The 16,885-nt window shown below is 42.5% G+C and overlaps 1 protein-coding gene across 11 annotated transcripts in view; it reads right to left on the bottom strand.

Annotated features, from left to right (window-relative positions):
- DIS3L2 (DIS3 like 3'-5' exoribonuclease 2) overlaps window positions 1-16,885 on the bottom strand; it is a 273,032-nt gene that overhangs the window by 237,298 nt on the left and 18,849 nt on the right. For 9 of the 11 annotated variants that reach the window (XM_037908114.2, XM_043521858.1, XM_043521861.1 and 6 more), the window contains 2 exons: window positions 7,259-7,417; window positions 6,831-6,973 (listed from right to left, as the gene is read on the bottom strand). In XM_037908114.2, coding sequence (XP_037764042.1) covers window positions 6,831-6,973; window positions 7,259-7,417 — 302 coding nt within the window. The remainder of the gene's footprint in view (window positions 1-6,830; window positions 6,974-7,258; window positions 7,418-16,885) is intronic. The other 2 variants (XM_043521860.1, XM_037908115.2) reach the window with 1 other exon arrangement.

The following is a 16,885-nucleotide window of genomic DNA, read 5'->3' as shown; positions in this document are numbered from 1 at the left end:
TGCAATATAAATGCACAAAAACAAAAATTCTGCTTAGGGTGAACGACAAATACTCCGATAGCCTGCATGCTTAGCTTCAATGGAATTCATTTACGAAAATATTGGGAAGGGAAGAGAGGCCAGGGGTGAAGACTGACTCAACAGTATATGCTCCTCAAGCAAAACGTGTTATGAGTTAAGTAAACGAGTAGTGAGTTCAGGTCAGACAATCAGCATTTCCCTGTTTTCCAGTTTTGTGCTGCAACCAAGATCAAATTCATTTGGAGTGTTTTTAAATATAGATGCATCAAATGTTACTCATTCCAATAGCAGATACGCTAGTGTGCCACCTTTTCCCATCTGCTGTTACACATCCCCCATCAAAACCACATAAATGATGGTTCAATGAGTTCCTTATAAAGTCCTTTGCTGCTGCTGCTGTTCTTTAAGCAGCCAAGAAACCAGGCCCTCTTTCTTCCTTAGCACCCACCTCCTTCTCAACAGCCACAACGCTTGTTCAGAAAGAAAAACAAATATAACAGAACAGCCCCTGGTTTTGATTATGATGATGTTTTTTGCTCTGTTTTTTGGGGGGTGAGATTGGTTTTGCTTTAAAAAGTTATATCATATATTTTGGGGAGACAGCTTTGAGGATGGATAGGGCAGGAAGGAGAAAGGTTTCTTCCAGCACTGGCTCCCGCCAGAGGGCCAAAACGTTATTGGACTCCAGCTGCGCTTTTGGACTGTCCACGAACATGGACAGTAATCACTCTGTAGTAAGAAAAGTTTAAAAGATGAATTGAAAGGATTTTCCAAAAATAAACAGTTGAGATCCAACATCAGTAACAGGTGTAGATATAGTTATTAACAAATAAACTTTAAATTAGAGAGGACAGTCATTTTCTGCTTCCCCATCGTCCAGGATTAAGAGGTAAAAAAGGAAATTTGAACAGGGGATTATTGGCTATTTCAGAACACTGACATTTCAATCCAAGAGCATCCTGGGAACTGTAGTTTAGATGACTAATTAAAACATTTACTAACTTTTACTCTTACAAAATGAGACAGTATTAACTACAGTTGCATTAATAAATTTCTTTTGCTTTTGATCTGAAATTTTAAAGCCTTTTTCATCCTTGTATTTGGAATGTCTTCAGTTACTCATATGAAATGTATTCCATCTGTGTTTAGCAACCAGAGGACTCACTCACTGGAATTGCTTCCTTATAAATTCGATGCAGCATATTATTTTTAATGCATTCTGGGAAGTGCTCTGAATATAGGAAAATAACCTCTTCACACATCAAAGTTTTGTTGGCTTGAGGAGAAATCTGCTAGTTTGTGAAGTGGTTTTTTTGTTTGTTTGAAGTTTGAAAACACCAACAGCATGAGGACAAATGGACGCCTCATTCTTCAGATCTTATTTGTGCACTTTGCAGCAAGTGGTCTTATTTTAGGCCTTATTTTACTGTACTGTTAATATTGAGATTAGTTACATCGCACACACCTCCCAGGACAGTGGCAAGAAAACAAAGTCCTGTAAGCATGGAGGACACCCTTGGGGAGCAAATCAAAATTCTTCTTGCATAGGCAAAATGAGATCTAGTGCACTGTGTTTAGTCTCTATTAGGAATGGCACCCATTTAAATGATGGAAAATCCACAAAGGTCTTCTTTCCAGAGAGGCAGTCAGTCATCAAACCACCTGGCTTCTAGTTGGAGATAGGAGGCAGTTATTGGTAGTCACAAGAGGGAGAATAGCTTTTACCATGTCAGTCAATTCCTGTTCCTGGCATCTCACCAGCAATGCAGAAGCAAATGAGAAAGCATCCTGCGTCACTCAAGAACAACCCCTTTGGGCAGTTCAGGCCAGACTGTCAAAGAGTCACGTGCAAATATCCCCAACATGCACATGAAAAATCAGGTTTTGCATACACGGCAAGTAAGGCGCCTAACTAGCAGTGTGCACAAATGCTTAATTTGTGGGAGCGTACCAAGTAGCAAAATGTCAAGCCATTTAAAATACAAAAGCTTTACGTATATTATATAATTATCACAAGCATCAGAACGCTTATGTCAAGTAGCATGAAAATACTTTTTCTCTAGCTCTTTGCCTTAAGCAAGAAACTCCCAAAGTTTATCTTAGAAAGCAGATGGACCCTATTATCTGTGCCTATGAAAATCCTATTTACAATGTTGTACATTTCACGCTGTGATATCATATCTGGAACCAGCTACTCTCCCCATCTGCAACGAACAACTGTTCTCATATTGTATTAGGGGCTGAAGCCCTGGCTGAACAGTCTCATGATGTCACACTAAAGCAGTATTATTTTACAGTAACTTGCAAACAATGGCTGCTATATTTATCAGTGTTTTTATGTCAGCAAAGCCAGTGTTTGGGGAGGAAAGGATTGCAGCAAGGTTTTTAAACATCTCCTGATAGTTCAGGTCGACCTCACACCTGCCAAAGAAGTCCTTAAACTTATTAAATTTTCTTAAGAGGCTACAAAACTCAGGATTTCCCAACTTTCTCACTTCTTCCAGAGAAGCAGGGCAACAGAAAGGTACCAAGACAAAACTTCAAGTATCCCAAATCAAGCACTTCATGTAGGCCACCCTAACATGCAGGCACAGATCAGTGGGTGTGGAAAGCACAGAGAAAAGTCAGTGTCCAAATATCTATCCACTGCCGAGGGCTGTTTAAAAAAACCTGCAACAAACCATATAAGGGAACCCCCACTTTCATACTTGTAAAGAAACTGCTTGCAAAAGGCATTTGGATAGCCAAATAAGGTTCAGTGTCTCTGTAAATCAGTGTGCTTTCTAAAGTTTACGCCATCACCAGCCCTCAGAGGTCTTGTTTAGTCTGCACCTACAGACTTTTCAGCCATCCCTTGACCTGAAATGATGGTTAATGCATAGCAGGATGACCATCGGCTCATGCTGTTTAACACACAACCTGGCTCTCACAAAACGGATATCATCTACTACCTTTCCATGGAGAAGGTAGCCAGTCTTGTTTAACTTGAGACCTGCGTGGATGATTCCAATAAACCTGCCTTGGGTCTGTTTGCTCTTGCCAGGTACTCTTCTACACATGGAGACCAGGGAAGGGGGAAATGCATGAACTTTAAGCATCTGATCCCAGATGTCCATTCTCGTGGCTGGATTTGAGGGTGTCCCATGATCAAGTGGAATTCTGTAGGGCACAGCTCATCATGCTATTTATTGAACTTCCTACTTAAGCAAACTGTGTATCAAACCTAGCATCAGCAGTCACTGAGACATCTAGTCATGAATGATTTCAGCATCTATGAACAGAAATGCTTCTAAGTCTTAATGACTTGGAACTGTACAGCCATTATGGAAGGCATAGGATTATCTCCCGGGGGTCTCCAATTCATGCCAGTGGACATATGAGCTAGGATCTTCTGGAATAGTTTGTTAAATTACATTGCCATGGACCAATCATCTTCTCCTCAGACTTGAGATCAGAGTGTTTCCTTGCCCCTGTTGAGATGACAGACCTACAGACCATGTTATGTTCTACCCTCAGACATTCATGGACCCAATGAGATTCCAGAATGCTCTGGGAGATTCTACTACTCATCCACAGGTTCACATTGCTGGTGAAAAAGAAATCTCTTGGCCACAGCCATTGACACTGGGACCTGGATGCCTTCTTTCCTAAGGACTGTAATGACAGGTTACCATTGTGTGTTCTCTCAGGTTACCATGGCGTTCTGATGTCCTGCTTGTAGGGACTGATGGAGTGGCTCTTCAATAGGTTCTTTCCTTCCTCAGAGATCTCAGAGAGCAGTGCTGAATATCTGTTCACCTCCCAAGACTCCTGACAAGGTCTCAGAGGGTTTCATTCCTTCACCCTTCCTGTTCAGTGTGTATTTGAAGCCACTGGGGGTTACTGATAAGACACTTGGGGAGAAAGGTTTTGGGCTGCAATGTCCGTGATCAGATACTCAGCTCTGTATCTCCTGTTCATCAAATTCAGACTCTACAGTTTCAATAGTTTCCCTCAGACAGAGAATCGGATGATAGGAAAGTGGCTGCACCACAACCCTAACAAGACACACATGAAGCTTTCTGTCAGAGGGAAACATGAGCTGGAGTGGAAGCTTCATCATTTATAGAGGCTTCTTTTGCTAGAATAATACAGTCTGAGGTCCTCTGGGAGACAACACCTCACATTAATTCTCAGGTACCAGCAGCAGCCTGATAGTGCCTTGTATCCTCTGGAGCTGCACTGCATCTCTGAGGAAGATCTATGGCTGATCTCTGTATTTATTACCACCTGGCTGTGTTACTGAAACATGTTCCAAGGAATATTCTTAAAGGCCACTCAGAAGCTCTGGTTGCTTCATTACACAGCTGCAGCTCCTGGAGTGTGGAGGCCTTTTCTGGCACAAGCACATAACAGGGGGCTCCAATTCCTTCACTGGGTATTTTCTCCCAGGTGTGGGAGTCTGTAATTACTGGCTAAGGAACCATTGTGAGGCTGCAATTGAAATCAGTTACCATGCTCTGTATAATCCTTTTACAACAGCTAGAGTTGATCAGAAACTGGGCTTCAAAGAGAAACTGACTTACAACCTTAACTATGGCATCCTTACCATGATTCCAAAAATGTTTCAATTAGAGCTAGATGAAAAGGTTTGTAACAAGAATTTGACAAAATTGTTTGAAACCGCAAACATTTCTGAAACTGAATAAAAAAAAAAATTCCCTATGAAATATTGGGACAGTGACAAAGTTTTGGCATGATCATTTGCATAATTTTTCATTTTGAGGTGGGTTGGTTGTCCCTGGTCACATGATACTGGTTCCAGATTCCTGATTGACTGAGCCTGCTCATGTGGTCCAAAGAGCCAGAAGTGACAGCAGGCCACCAGCCACGCCTAGCCGTATAACACCACTAGATCATGTGGTAGGGAAACTGTGTAGAAAGAGAGGACTTGCATGCTCTAGTCAGCTCTTCCTTAGGTTGGGACAGTTCATCCAAGCAGCCAAATTCTGACCTTTCAAGACATGGTGTCCTTACAGCACTATGTTTATATGGAGTTTATATGGCTACCTTAATGCTGGGATTTCAATGGCTCTTTCTTAAATACAGTTGGAGTCAGTGTACAGGTCATAAATATCCTGGTGTGGCTACACCGGTGAGGTTTAGTGGGAAACAGGCTGGTTTATCTGCTGCCAAATGACTATTATGCCCTCAGTCTCCAATTTGCTTGCTGAACTACAGCTGACCAAAATTCTGGTGAAAAGTCAGACCTCTGATTCATGGGTGCAAAATCTGGTATATGTGCCAATGCAGTTTTTGAAGCAGAACTGGAGTGCGTATTAGGTTGGCCAAAACTTGGGATTTGCAGGAAATTTCAATATTTCAAAATTTGGTTTTGGTTGGATTCAAACTGAAACCAATTTTTTCAAAATTTCTCATGAACCCAAACGCCACAAAAAAATCATGTTGGAAACACTGACACAATTCTGGCAGCTAGTGACTAAAACTGACACAATCAATTTCAGTGGTGAAACTGAAGGATCAAGAATCATGTCAATTACACTCAACAGTTGCCAGAGCTCCCAAGTCTGCAGCTCAGGGCAACCCAGACCCCCGGGTCAGTTGGTCCTGCATGTTGCCTGCAAGCTGCCCATCCACATAGTGGCGCTGCCCCAGAACCACAGACCTTGGAACCCCAGACTCCCCAGAAGCCTGCCAGGAAGCCAAGCAGGTTTCTGACAGAACGCTGCCTATGATTCAACCAAAGTTCATCAAACTCGAGACATTTTCGAGAAGCATTTCACATTCAACAAATCAGCATTTTACAACAAAACTGTTTTGCTGGAAAACTTCCAACCAGCTCTCAATGCATACACCACTGGTGTTTCGGATGCATGACCACACATCTGTGACTTTCAGTGTGTGTTTCTTATTCCTCTGCATTTTATACCTTTGATCAGTAGAATGTAAGGCTCTATCCAGTATTGCTTAAAGAGCTTGTGATCCCATGGGCAGGCACACAACCCTTAGAGCAGAGGTCCCCAAACTGTGGGGTGCATCCTCATAGGGGGGCAAAGAGGAACATTCAGGGGATGCCAGGACCCATAGGGGGCTGGGAGGGAGCGCCACCCAGCTCTGCCCCGAGCTCCGCTCCTGGCCCCGTCCCCAGCGCGGCTCTGTACCTGGCCAGAAGCTCAACTGCCAAGGCTGGGGCGGAAGCAGAGCCGCACTCGTCACCAGCCCCCCCATGGCTTGGGTGCAGTTCCGCTCCTGGCCCCATTCCCAACCCTAAACCCATCCCCAGCTATGGCTCCAGCCTCAGCCCCCTTACCTCTGTCCATGGCCCCACCCCCCAGCCCTGCTCCTGGCCCCGGAGGGGGCAGGGGGCACACATAGGGACATGGGGCAGGGGGGCACGACCCTCAAAAGTTTGAGGACCACTGCCTTAGTGTGAACGTCTGTGAAGGCAACATCATGAAGGAGAATCAAAGATGCTGCATCACCCTCTGCTCTTTCAGTTTAACTAGTTCAGTTTGGGCTTAAAATACTTTGCAGTGAGGCAGGGATGCTACCTGGTCCTCAGCACACAGTGTGTCACCTCCAGCTTCACTTTCCAGTTCTCTTGAGCACACGCACACATGGGAACAGGTGAGACACAGAAGGGGGAAAAATGCCTCTGAGAAACTAGAAGAGACCCCCCCCCCCCGTAACATCTCCAAATAATATATAAATTCATTGTACTGAAAACCGCCAATATATTATTTGAACATCTGTTATTTTCACTGGCTTATCTATATCGCAAGAGCAACATCATTTTATATTCGGGGCACCTGGATAAGCTCTCCCCTTTTCAATCCTGCTGCAACATCTTCCTTTGACATGTAGGCTTCAAATACATTCTTCTTCTTCCCTCTGGTGGGCTTATTCCGATTCTTTCTATCGCATGATGTTGAGACAGCAGCATGGGACTCTCCTGCAAATACAAATCCGCAAACTGTTACCTTTCTAACCCAAGTCTGGATGTATATTTTAGCAGCAGTTACAGGGACACTTTGTACTCAAGATTGAATCTTTGAGACCAGCTTGCCTAGAATACCGACACATTACAACAAAATACCACAAGACTTGAGAGACCATATCTTACAAATAATCAACAGTCTTTTACAGCTCCACTTCACCCCAGCGTCCTTTAACAGTGCCTGAGCATGCATTTCAAAGCAGCTTGTTTCTGAAGTGTGTGCCCACTTTGTTTTAATACCTCTGGGAGTTCCCAGTTTTCTAGGGTTTATTCTGCAGTCTGAATTGTTCATTGTTTCAGCCTGTGATTCGGAGAGTTGCCTCTTCCTATCAAAATTCTGGGGAGCTCTGGTTGATTCTGAGTTGTTTCTGGTTCTTGCAAAGCTTCTCTTGTCTCCACCTGGAATCAAACACAAGTTTGTAATAAAAGAAAAAAATAAAGTGACCCACCTTTGTTGTATTCATGTTCTCAGAGAATCAGAGTAAACATCACACTTATGTGCTATGTTCTCTCCCACAAAGAAAAGTCATCACCACTAGGACTTTCTTTCAGGAGTTAACTTGCAATACAATCTTGGCCCTTCATAACTCTTAACTCCACCATTAACTTATTTTATTACAAATTAAACTCTAGAAATTCCTAAATAAAAGCTTGGATAGAATCTTTCCCAAATCCTGTGAAATTCTTTAGAATGCACGGAAGCTAAGACGGTTCAGACGTTTTCAAAGCCTAACCTCCCATTCCCCACCACCTCTGCTCCTCAAACTCCCAGCTAGTGATGAAATGTAAATTCACTCAGAATTGCATTAAAAATTAAAACACTTTGGGATAATTAAGTCCTGTAGCTACCAAAGAAAGTGTGTGACTGAGGTGTCTGTACAATTACATACACTGACAATGCAAAGTACTGCTAGGGCCCCACATGTCCAGTTTGCTCAGGACAGGCCATAATCATAAGGCAACATTCTACAAAGATTCACCCTTTCCTGCCATCACCTCAGACCATCCCTACAGCCTGGAGAGCAAGCAGCAGCTTCCAAAGCCTATGCCAATACTGTTTCATGGATCAGCAGATTGGAATGTGAGGCAATGCAGCTGCCCCCTTTGCACTCCACCTGGATATTGAATATGTCATCACAGCTTTGCCTTCCAGACCCTACTGGCTACAGGCCCAGGATCCAAGCCTGTACCTGCAAGTTTGAAATGTATGGTGGCCAACTTACTTTGTTAACAGTCTATCCAAGATACAGTACAGTTATATTATGTATGGTATGTCTAATAAACAGAACCCCAAAATGCTTTATGGAGTTAAATAATAGCAGAGGAAAGAGAGATAAGAGGTATAGGCAAGGCAGAAAAAAATATTTGTTCAGTGGTGATTTGAATGAGATGGTGAGATACAGAGAGGCTGGCCCTCTGCAGCTGCTGCTGACTGGAAGAAGCTCCCACATCAAAGTGACCAAACGGTGAGGAGCAAGGCCCCTGCTAGTTGAGGAGAGAGAAAGACAGACCACCTCTGAGGCTGGCTCAGGCCTGTCCATGGAGAGTTTAAGTACAAGGGCAATAATCATGAATTAGATCCCAAAGTGAACAGAGAGTAACAAAACTGAGAGCAACAGAAATGATTAAAGGTCTAGAAAACATGACCTCTGAATAAAGATTGAAAAAAATGGGTTTAAGTCAAGTCTGGAGAAGAGAAGACGGAGGGGGACGTGATAACAGTTTTCAAGTATGTAAAAGGTTTTTACAAGGAGGAGGATGAACAATTTCTCAATCTCTGAGGATAGAAAAAGAAGCAATGGGCTTAAACTTCAGCATGGGCGATTTAGGTTGGACATTAGGAAAAAACTTCCTGTCAGGGAAGTTAAGCACGAAAACAAATTGTCTAGGGAGGTTGTGGAATCTCCCTCATTGTCTAACCTTCTCTTATTAGTCTCCAAACACCTGTCAGGGATGGTGTAGATAATACTTAGTCCTGTCTTGAGTGCAGGGGACTGGACTAGATGACCTCTCAAGGCCCCTTCCAGTCCTACCCTTCTATGATTCTATGGTTTTGTTTCTTTGTGTGACAAAGCAAGTGGCAGCATTCTGCACACACTTAAGTTTGGAGACCATGGCTTGGGGACACAACAGGAAAAGGAGCTGCAATTGTAACAGGGAAAGAATGAAGCCACAGATGAAGATTTCAACAGAGGAGCACCAGAGGTAATATTGTATATGGGTCACATTATGGGGTGATAAAATAAGCAGATTTGCAAATGCATAACAGCTGTGGAGGAAAGGAGGAGAAGAATTCAAGGTTGAGATAGATACCAAGCTGAGGAGCATCTATGCTTGAGGATATGCCTCTTGCCCAGAAGAAGTGCTTCAGAGACATTAAGCTGAAGGAATTTGGAATGAAGTCAAAAGCTTGCTTTGCCAAAACAGGTACAGAGGGTAGAAAGGGATGAGTTATCAGAGGTGCCCAGATATACACCATTGAATACCAGCAACGAAGCATTAGCTGAGGTTAAAGGCAGAGAGGGAGTAAACAAATGGCATAAATCAAGAACTGAATCATGAGAGCATCCATAAAGGAGATATCTGGGTGTAAACGGTGAGTGGAACCATGACTCAGGGAGCCAGAGATAACTGCCTGGGCACAGGAGTGGTTCCCAGAGGATGGAAAGGTCAGTGCTGCAAGACAAACCAAGATAGAGAAATCTGAGAGAGAAGGTAGTGGTTGATTACACAGACAGCAATGTCTGGGATACAGCCAGAAACCTATACAGAAATCTGTCCGGGCTAATGTGAGGGCAACAAAGGGGCAACTTTCTGAAGCACTTTGCTGTTTGGCTTTTCCTACCAGTGTCAAGGGCAGCTTTATTTTTTACAGGTGTTTGAAGTGGCTAATCAGAATGGTATATTTTAGAAAGTCGAGGAATTATGGACAACGGAGGAACTATAGAGCATAAGGGTGGCAAGGAAAGACAAAATGCTACAACAGGGAAGGGATTTACAGGAAGAAGGGACTGGATGGATATAAGGAAGGCGCCAGGAGCGAGCATGGAAATGGAGAATGAATGAATGAGGGAGCTATTGGAAAGTCAAGATATTGCTGTGGATTAAGGAACCCTGAATAAAAAGGAAGAAAAACCTTCAAACTTAACCAAGGAAGAGCAGGGAGGGGAGGGAAACTGAGGGTATGGAAAAAGCAATAAGGATTTTTGGAAATGAGGAAGGAATCAGAATTAGACATCCAGGTGTGCATGACCACCTGCCACAGTCACCAGTGGGTTAGTGCAGTTCAACATCCTTTGCCATTATAGCTAAAAACAGCAATGCACAGCAACAAACTCCTGAGAGCCAGCTTTCCTTATAGAGCAGAAGGGTGGAAGATAGACACTCTCAGGTTACAGAAACTTAAAAGGCTTAAATATAGTGGTCTGCTCTCCTGTGGTCCTCAGCATTAACCTGGACTCAGATAAGAATATAGAATCCTACGACAAAATGGGCCACTCAAAAGACATGACGTATCATTCAGCATTGCTGGCAAACAAGCTATTTTACATAACCATTTTCTGCAAGTATTTTGTAAAGGTGACACTAGAGGCCATAAAACTTAGTTTTAAAACAAGAGATGCCTGTTTTAATCCACGTGATTGGAAGATATCAAATTAGACATCAACTGTATCCGAACATAAGCAGACTCATAGAAGTCTTAGTTTTTCTTTGGGCTGCATTTGTATGATTTGTAAAGTACATGAAGTCCTTTAGGATAAAGAGTATTCTATAAACAATGTAAAATGATCATGTTTATCTCTTCGGGCTGGTCTACACACAAACTTGCGCAGAAATAACCTGAGACTAAGGAAATTCAATCTACTTTTCTTAACGAAGAGATGGTTAAGAGGTGTCTTGATCTCAGTCTATATGAACATTCCTAGGGAAAAGATTTCTGATGGCAAAAAGGGTTCTCTAAACTAACCAGACAAGGGCATAACAAAATCCAGTGGCTGGAAGCTGAAGATAGACAAATTCATACTAATAATAAGGCACTTTAAAAAAAAAAAAAGTTAAAGAGTCATTAATCATTGGAACAACTTACTGAGGGGAAGTGATGGATTGTCCACCACTTGAAGTCTTTTAAATCAAGATTGAACATCTCTTACAAAAATATATGCTCTAGCTCAACCAGAAGATATTAGCTTGATGCAGAAATCACTGATGAAATTCTATGGATAATATTATGCAGAAGGTCAGACTAGATCATCATAATTGTTCTTTCTGGCCTTATAACCTATGAAAGTATTAATCTTTTGTTATTTTGGTACAAACCTTACTTCAGAATAAAAGCATCCTATTTTGATTTACCTATTACACAAAACCAAAATAAGACACTTATTCTGTCCACACACAAGCTTGCACCAAACTAACAAAAGGTGTTAAGTAAAACTGATGTAGCCACTTCTGTGCAAGTCTAGTTAATATCTACCTTACAGGAGCAACTTCACAATTTCTTTCTGGACTGCAGATCCATTGAGACTAATTGATCAGTTGAGATGGGCCGTTTTAAATATTTGTGCGCAAATGCAAGGAGCATGAGAGAAGACAGCCATTAACAGCACACACAACACTACTCAACAGTTTAGGTTTTAAAGGCCATTGTATCCAACTAAAACTGTAAGAGCTATTCAGAGAGGCAAAATATAATCTAAAGTGGAAGTTAGCCAGGCCACTAGGGTTAACACCCTTAGATTATAAAAAGCACCATATGACTTTTAATTCATACAAAGTGATCAGGACTCTACATTTAAGAGTCATGGAAAAGATGGCATCTATATCAACCTAGTGCCCTTTAACACCTTGCTAGACTTACTCACTACCACCTCCGAAGGAAAGTCTAACCTACTAAATCACCAACAGTACATATGTATTCTTTAGAGACCTGCTATCCAGGACCTACACAATCCTGCTTCACTTGTCAGATCTGACCAGATCACAGCATAAGGTCATCTGGCTATAGGACCCCTCTTTCCTTTTCAAAATCTATCAGCTAAAATCGCCACCTGTCTCTGAACTTTCAGCTTTGTTTACATTTTTAATCCAATTCTCCTAGTGCGAGCAGAACCTTCTGAGAACATCATAACAACTGCATGGCTAGCAGGTAAAACTCACAAGGAATTCACCCCTACCGTCTGCTATCTCAATATTAAGTTGTTCCTTTCAGATTTTTAAACAGTTTGATGTTTAAATACTTGAAAGGAACAATGTGCTCTATTGTTCAATTACTTTTCTAATAAAAAGAAAAGGAGTACTTGTGGCACCTTAGAGACTAACCAGTTTATTTGAGCATGAGCTTTCGTGAGCTACAGCTCACTTCATCGGATGCATAGCACAAGTACTCCTTTTCTTTTTATTAGAAAAGTAATTGAACAATAGAGCACATTGTTCCTTTCAAGTATTTAAACATCAAACTGTTTAAAAATCTGAAAGGAACAACTTAATATTGAGTTGCTATGCATCCGATGAAGTGAGCTGTAGCTCACGAAAGCTCATGCTCAAATAAACTGGTTAGTCTCTAAGGTGCCACAAGTACTCCTTTTCTTTTTACGAATACAGACTAACACGGCTGTTACTCTGATACTTTTCTAATAGAATTCCTCCATTTATTACTTAGTGTTGTTGGTCCACGACTGGGGAACAACCCTCTCTCCCAGCAAGTCTGCACTTAAAATGCTGCATCAGCACAGATGCACCGATGCAGCTGTGCCGCTGTAGTGCTACCATCAAAGCCGATGGTAGAGCGCTCTCCTGTCAGCGTACTTAATCCACCTCCCCAACAGGTGGTAGCTATGTCAGCGGGAGAGAATCTCTCCCGCTGACATAGCACTGTCTACATGGGGGATTAGGTCAATATATCTCCGTTGCTCAGGGATGTGGATTTTTCACACCCCTGAGCAACATAGTTATGCCGATATAGATCTGTAGTATAGACCAGACAGGTCCATTTCCTACACTCTTAACAGGAGGGTTTTCATTGTTCCCTGTATTAGATCATAATCTAGTTATACACAGGGATGCTTTCAAAAAGCCTCCACTTTCCCAGTTAATATAAGCATGAAAGGAAACAGAAACAGCAGCAAAGAAGTGATAAAATGTAGTAGAACAATTTGTTATCAGCTAATGAGACACTTTCAACACATGGTTACTAAATATCTGTCCATATTTCTACACTATTTCACTTTATTTCCAAAAGATTTGGAAGGTTTAAACCTCTATGCCTCTAATCCTTCCAAAAGACTCCTTGACCTTTAATTTTTGACGTCAACCCAACTGCTTGCTCAACAGAACATTGTGATAATACATCCATGAGCTAGAGGGCATGTCAGTTACCATGGAAAAGAGAATCCAATATTCAGAACCAATAACCAGGACTCAGCCAACTAAACGCAAAACACCATTCAATGAGACCCACTCTGGCACCATAAACCTGGAGTATCCCTAAGCCTCCCATTTAAGTTATGATTAAGTTGGTGCTAGGTACGGCAAGAAAGAAGTCTAAAGAGAGCCTATATTCATTCTCAGCTGCAATAGTCAGGTATGACCTGAGGAGATCAAGGTCCAGATCAAAACGGAGCCCTGCACGCTGGGGCCCACCCTCCAGGGACACCATCTCACTACAGAAAGGGTGAGCAGAGACAATATGCTCTGTTCTATGCAAGTGAGGGCTGGTCCCTCTGGCTCCTGGCAAGATGACAATGAAGCCCTCAGGTAGACCTCAAACATTCTATTGTTTTATTGTGGAGCCTATGATCACCCTTTCCAAAAAAAAAAAACCATGCACACCCACCACAACTGAGTGCCATTCTGCCAACTGGAGCATAGCTGCACTTTTCTATAATCACAACACTAAGGCCGGGCTACACTAGACTTTTTTCTGGTATAGCAATGTCAGGGGTCGATAGTTTTAATTTTTTTTCCAGCTTTTCTGTACTAGCATAAGCCCTTATGTAGACACAGTTACAGCTATATAAAAATGCTTTTGCTGGTATAGTTTATTTCACTCACAGAACCAGTATAAGCTACACTGGCTAAAGCACTCCTTTACCAGTATAAGTTCTGTCTATACAAAGAGGATTTTGCAGGTCTAGCTATGCTGGTAACAAGTACAGACTAGGCTTAAAAGTTCAGCCGTCACGAGTGCCTTTTCTGTGCTTTGCTGTTTTCTGCCAATAGCTATATGTGAGTGTTATGCTGAGGACATATTATTCCCTGCTGCTTTGCCCTCATTTAGCATCAAGAAATATTTCCTAATACTCAATTATACCACCTACCTGAGATATTTTTTGGAACATTCACCTATCCAAGAGAATCAGAATCAGCAACAACCCCCATTTCTCGGATTCCATTTCAAATGAAAACTATGCCTGACTCCTGTGGTTTTTCCCATCAATTCTCCCAGGCTATGCTAATGTTTAAGGGTCAGTCACACGCATCACACCGATTATGCTGGTCACATATAACGTATGCCTAGGGCTTTTTTTATATCGCACACGACGCAGTAGTATCCAAGTCCCTTTCCAATTCCATTTGCTTAAACAAAATGACCATTTAAAAGCCACCTTGATATTTTCTCGTGCTCCCAGGAGTCTCTAAGCTCTTTAATATTTTACCACTTGTAAAAAGGTGAGGTATATAAAGTTTGTTACACAATTTTTAATCTCTGTTTTACCAGTGGCTTCCAATATCAGACATATTACATAATAAAGTTACCAACTCTCAGTCTCACAGCACTTTAGTTACTACTATAGTATCTGGTATCGAGTCACTATATCAAGCCGCACAAAGGGCAAGAACAGCAAACACCAATAAAGTGATCACAGATGGGAGTTATGTCAGTACAAACATTGATTCTAGACAGGTCAAAAGTGACTTTAGCTATTTATGTTTTGCAAAATATTTTAAGGATTTAAGAGATTAAATGTCTTGCTAAGGGTAAAAGCCAAGTACTTTTTTGTTGTTGTTGTTTTAAAGAAAAGGAAAAAAAACACAGGCAGCTGTTGGTTAAGCTGCTGAGAGAGTAAAAGTTCTGTACCAGGAGAAAAAGATAATGATCATAAGCCATGTCAAAAAGAATTCTGCGTTAGTCAGTCACACAGTGACAGAGGCATTTTTAAAGTCACCTACCACATTCCCTGTAAATTCAGCTCCATTCTAACTTGCCTTAAAGACCACTGTGCTTTAGCATTGCCTTCAGCACTGATTTAAGAGTACAGAACTCTTGGTAATGGTCTTGATAGAGAAATTAACAACAAACTTTACCATACCCTGAAGCATGTGGTTATTCACAGGTTTTGAAATTATCCTAATGTAATTTAAAAGTAGGGGAAGCTTCAAGGGAAGGGAATGCAGTGGAGGGGAAACACAGAAAGGCATGTTGCATAACAACACTGTGGGGTTTTAGAGGGAAAAGAGGAAACCCTGCTAGAAGATAACATATTTAAGCTTAAAGTTAATTAACAGCCATTTGAAGAAGGGGAACAATGCAGACCTATAGCTACATGCACTGAATCGGCCCACACTTAAGCATTATGCAGAGGCACTGAACTGAGTGGGGTACTAAAATTCATCAGCCAAAATTAGTTCCCATGCCAGCCAATTTCCACTTATTGACCGACTGTGATGGGCTACTAGGACTCAGCCCCAGCACAAATGTGAACATTGTCTAACCCAGGAGTGGCCAACCTGAGCCTGAGAAGGAGCCAGAATTTACCAATGTGCATTGCCAAAGAGCCACAGTAATACGTCAGCAGCCCACCATCAGCTGCCCCGCTCCAACGCCTCCCACCCACCAGCTGATCAGTACCTCCCCCTCCCTCGCCACACCTGCCGATCAGATGTTTTGTCATATGCAGGAGGCTCTGGGGGGAGAGGCGGGAGGAGCAAGGGCACGGCAGGCTCAGGGGAGGGAGGGGTGGAGTGGGGGCAGGGCCTCTGGCAGAGCCAGGAGTTGAGGAATGAACACCCCCTGGCACATTGGAAAGTTGGCGCCTGTAGCTCCAGCCCCGGACTCGGTGCCTAGCCAAGGAGCTGCATATTAACTTCTGAAGAGCCGCATGTGGCTCCGGAGCCACAGGTTGGCCACCCCTGGTCTAAACCAATGGAAAGTTCAGGTGAATAAGATGAGGAGATAATACTTAAACTCTAAGGCTCTGTCAATACAACTTTTAAACATAATATTGTAACTCATCAGCGGCACGGTCACCATAATTGGTTACAAGAGATGCAGTTCAGCTTGTCTACACAGCAGCTTCCCTGCCCTCATCACCATGTTTGTACCATAATACCTACAAGTGCAGTTAGGCAACTGGGTATCAGTGCATTCTGGGAAAAATCTGGACTGCTATCCCACCCTGCAGCAACAGGAAAGCGCCAGAAGAACATGCTTCCAGTGCTTGTGCATGCATGTGAGACAATGCTCTGGTTTGTCCAGGAAGACTGGGCAAAGAAGATGCACAAATATGGCTGGGGAGTCCCATCCACATTGCTAAAAAGGGTTCTGAACCAGTTGGATGCAGGAAGGCAGCAGTGTACTTATTTAGGCCTCTTGCAGGGGTGAAACTCCGTTGCTGCCTTGGTTCCTAAATGAGTTTTAACCATGCGGTTGGTGTATGACCACAAACCACACTTAGAGCAGACCATGTCACTATCACTGGTTACCAACTCACCAGCTGTAACATGGACAGGGCCTTACCCCATTTTTTCAACAGGTCAGGGAGGTAGGATGCATCACCATCTTATAGGTGGGAATAGCAAAAAAAAAAAAAAAAAAAAAAAAAAAGTAAATGACGTGACCATGGCCACATAGGAAGTCTGTAGCAGAGC

Source organism: Chelonia mydas, chromosome 9 (assembly GCF_015237465.2).
Source record: "Chelonia mydas isolate rCheMyd1 chromosome 9, rCheMyd1.pri.v2, whole genome shotgun sequence".
Classification (NCBI taxonomy): Eukaryota; Metazoa; Chordata; order Testudines; family Cheloniidae; genus Chelonia; species Chelonia mydas.
This window is presented reverse-complemented; position numbering and strand designations above follow the sequence as displayed.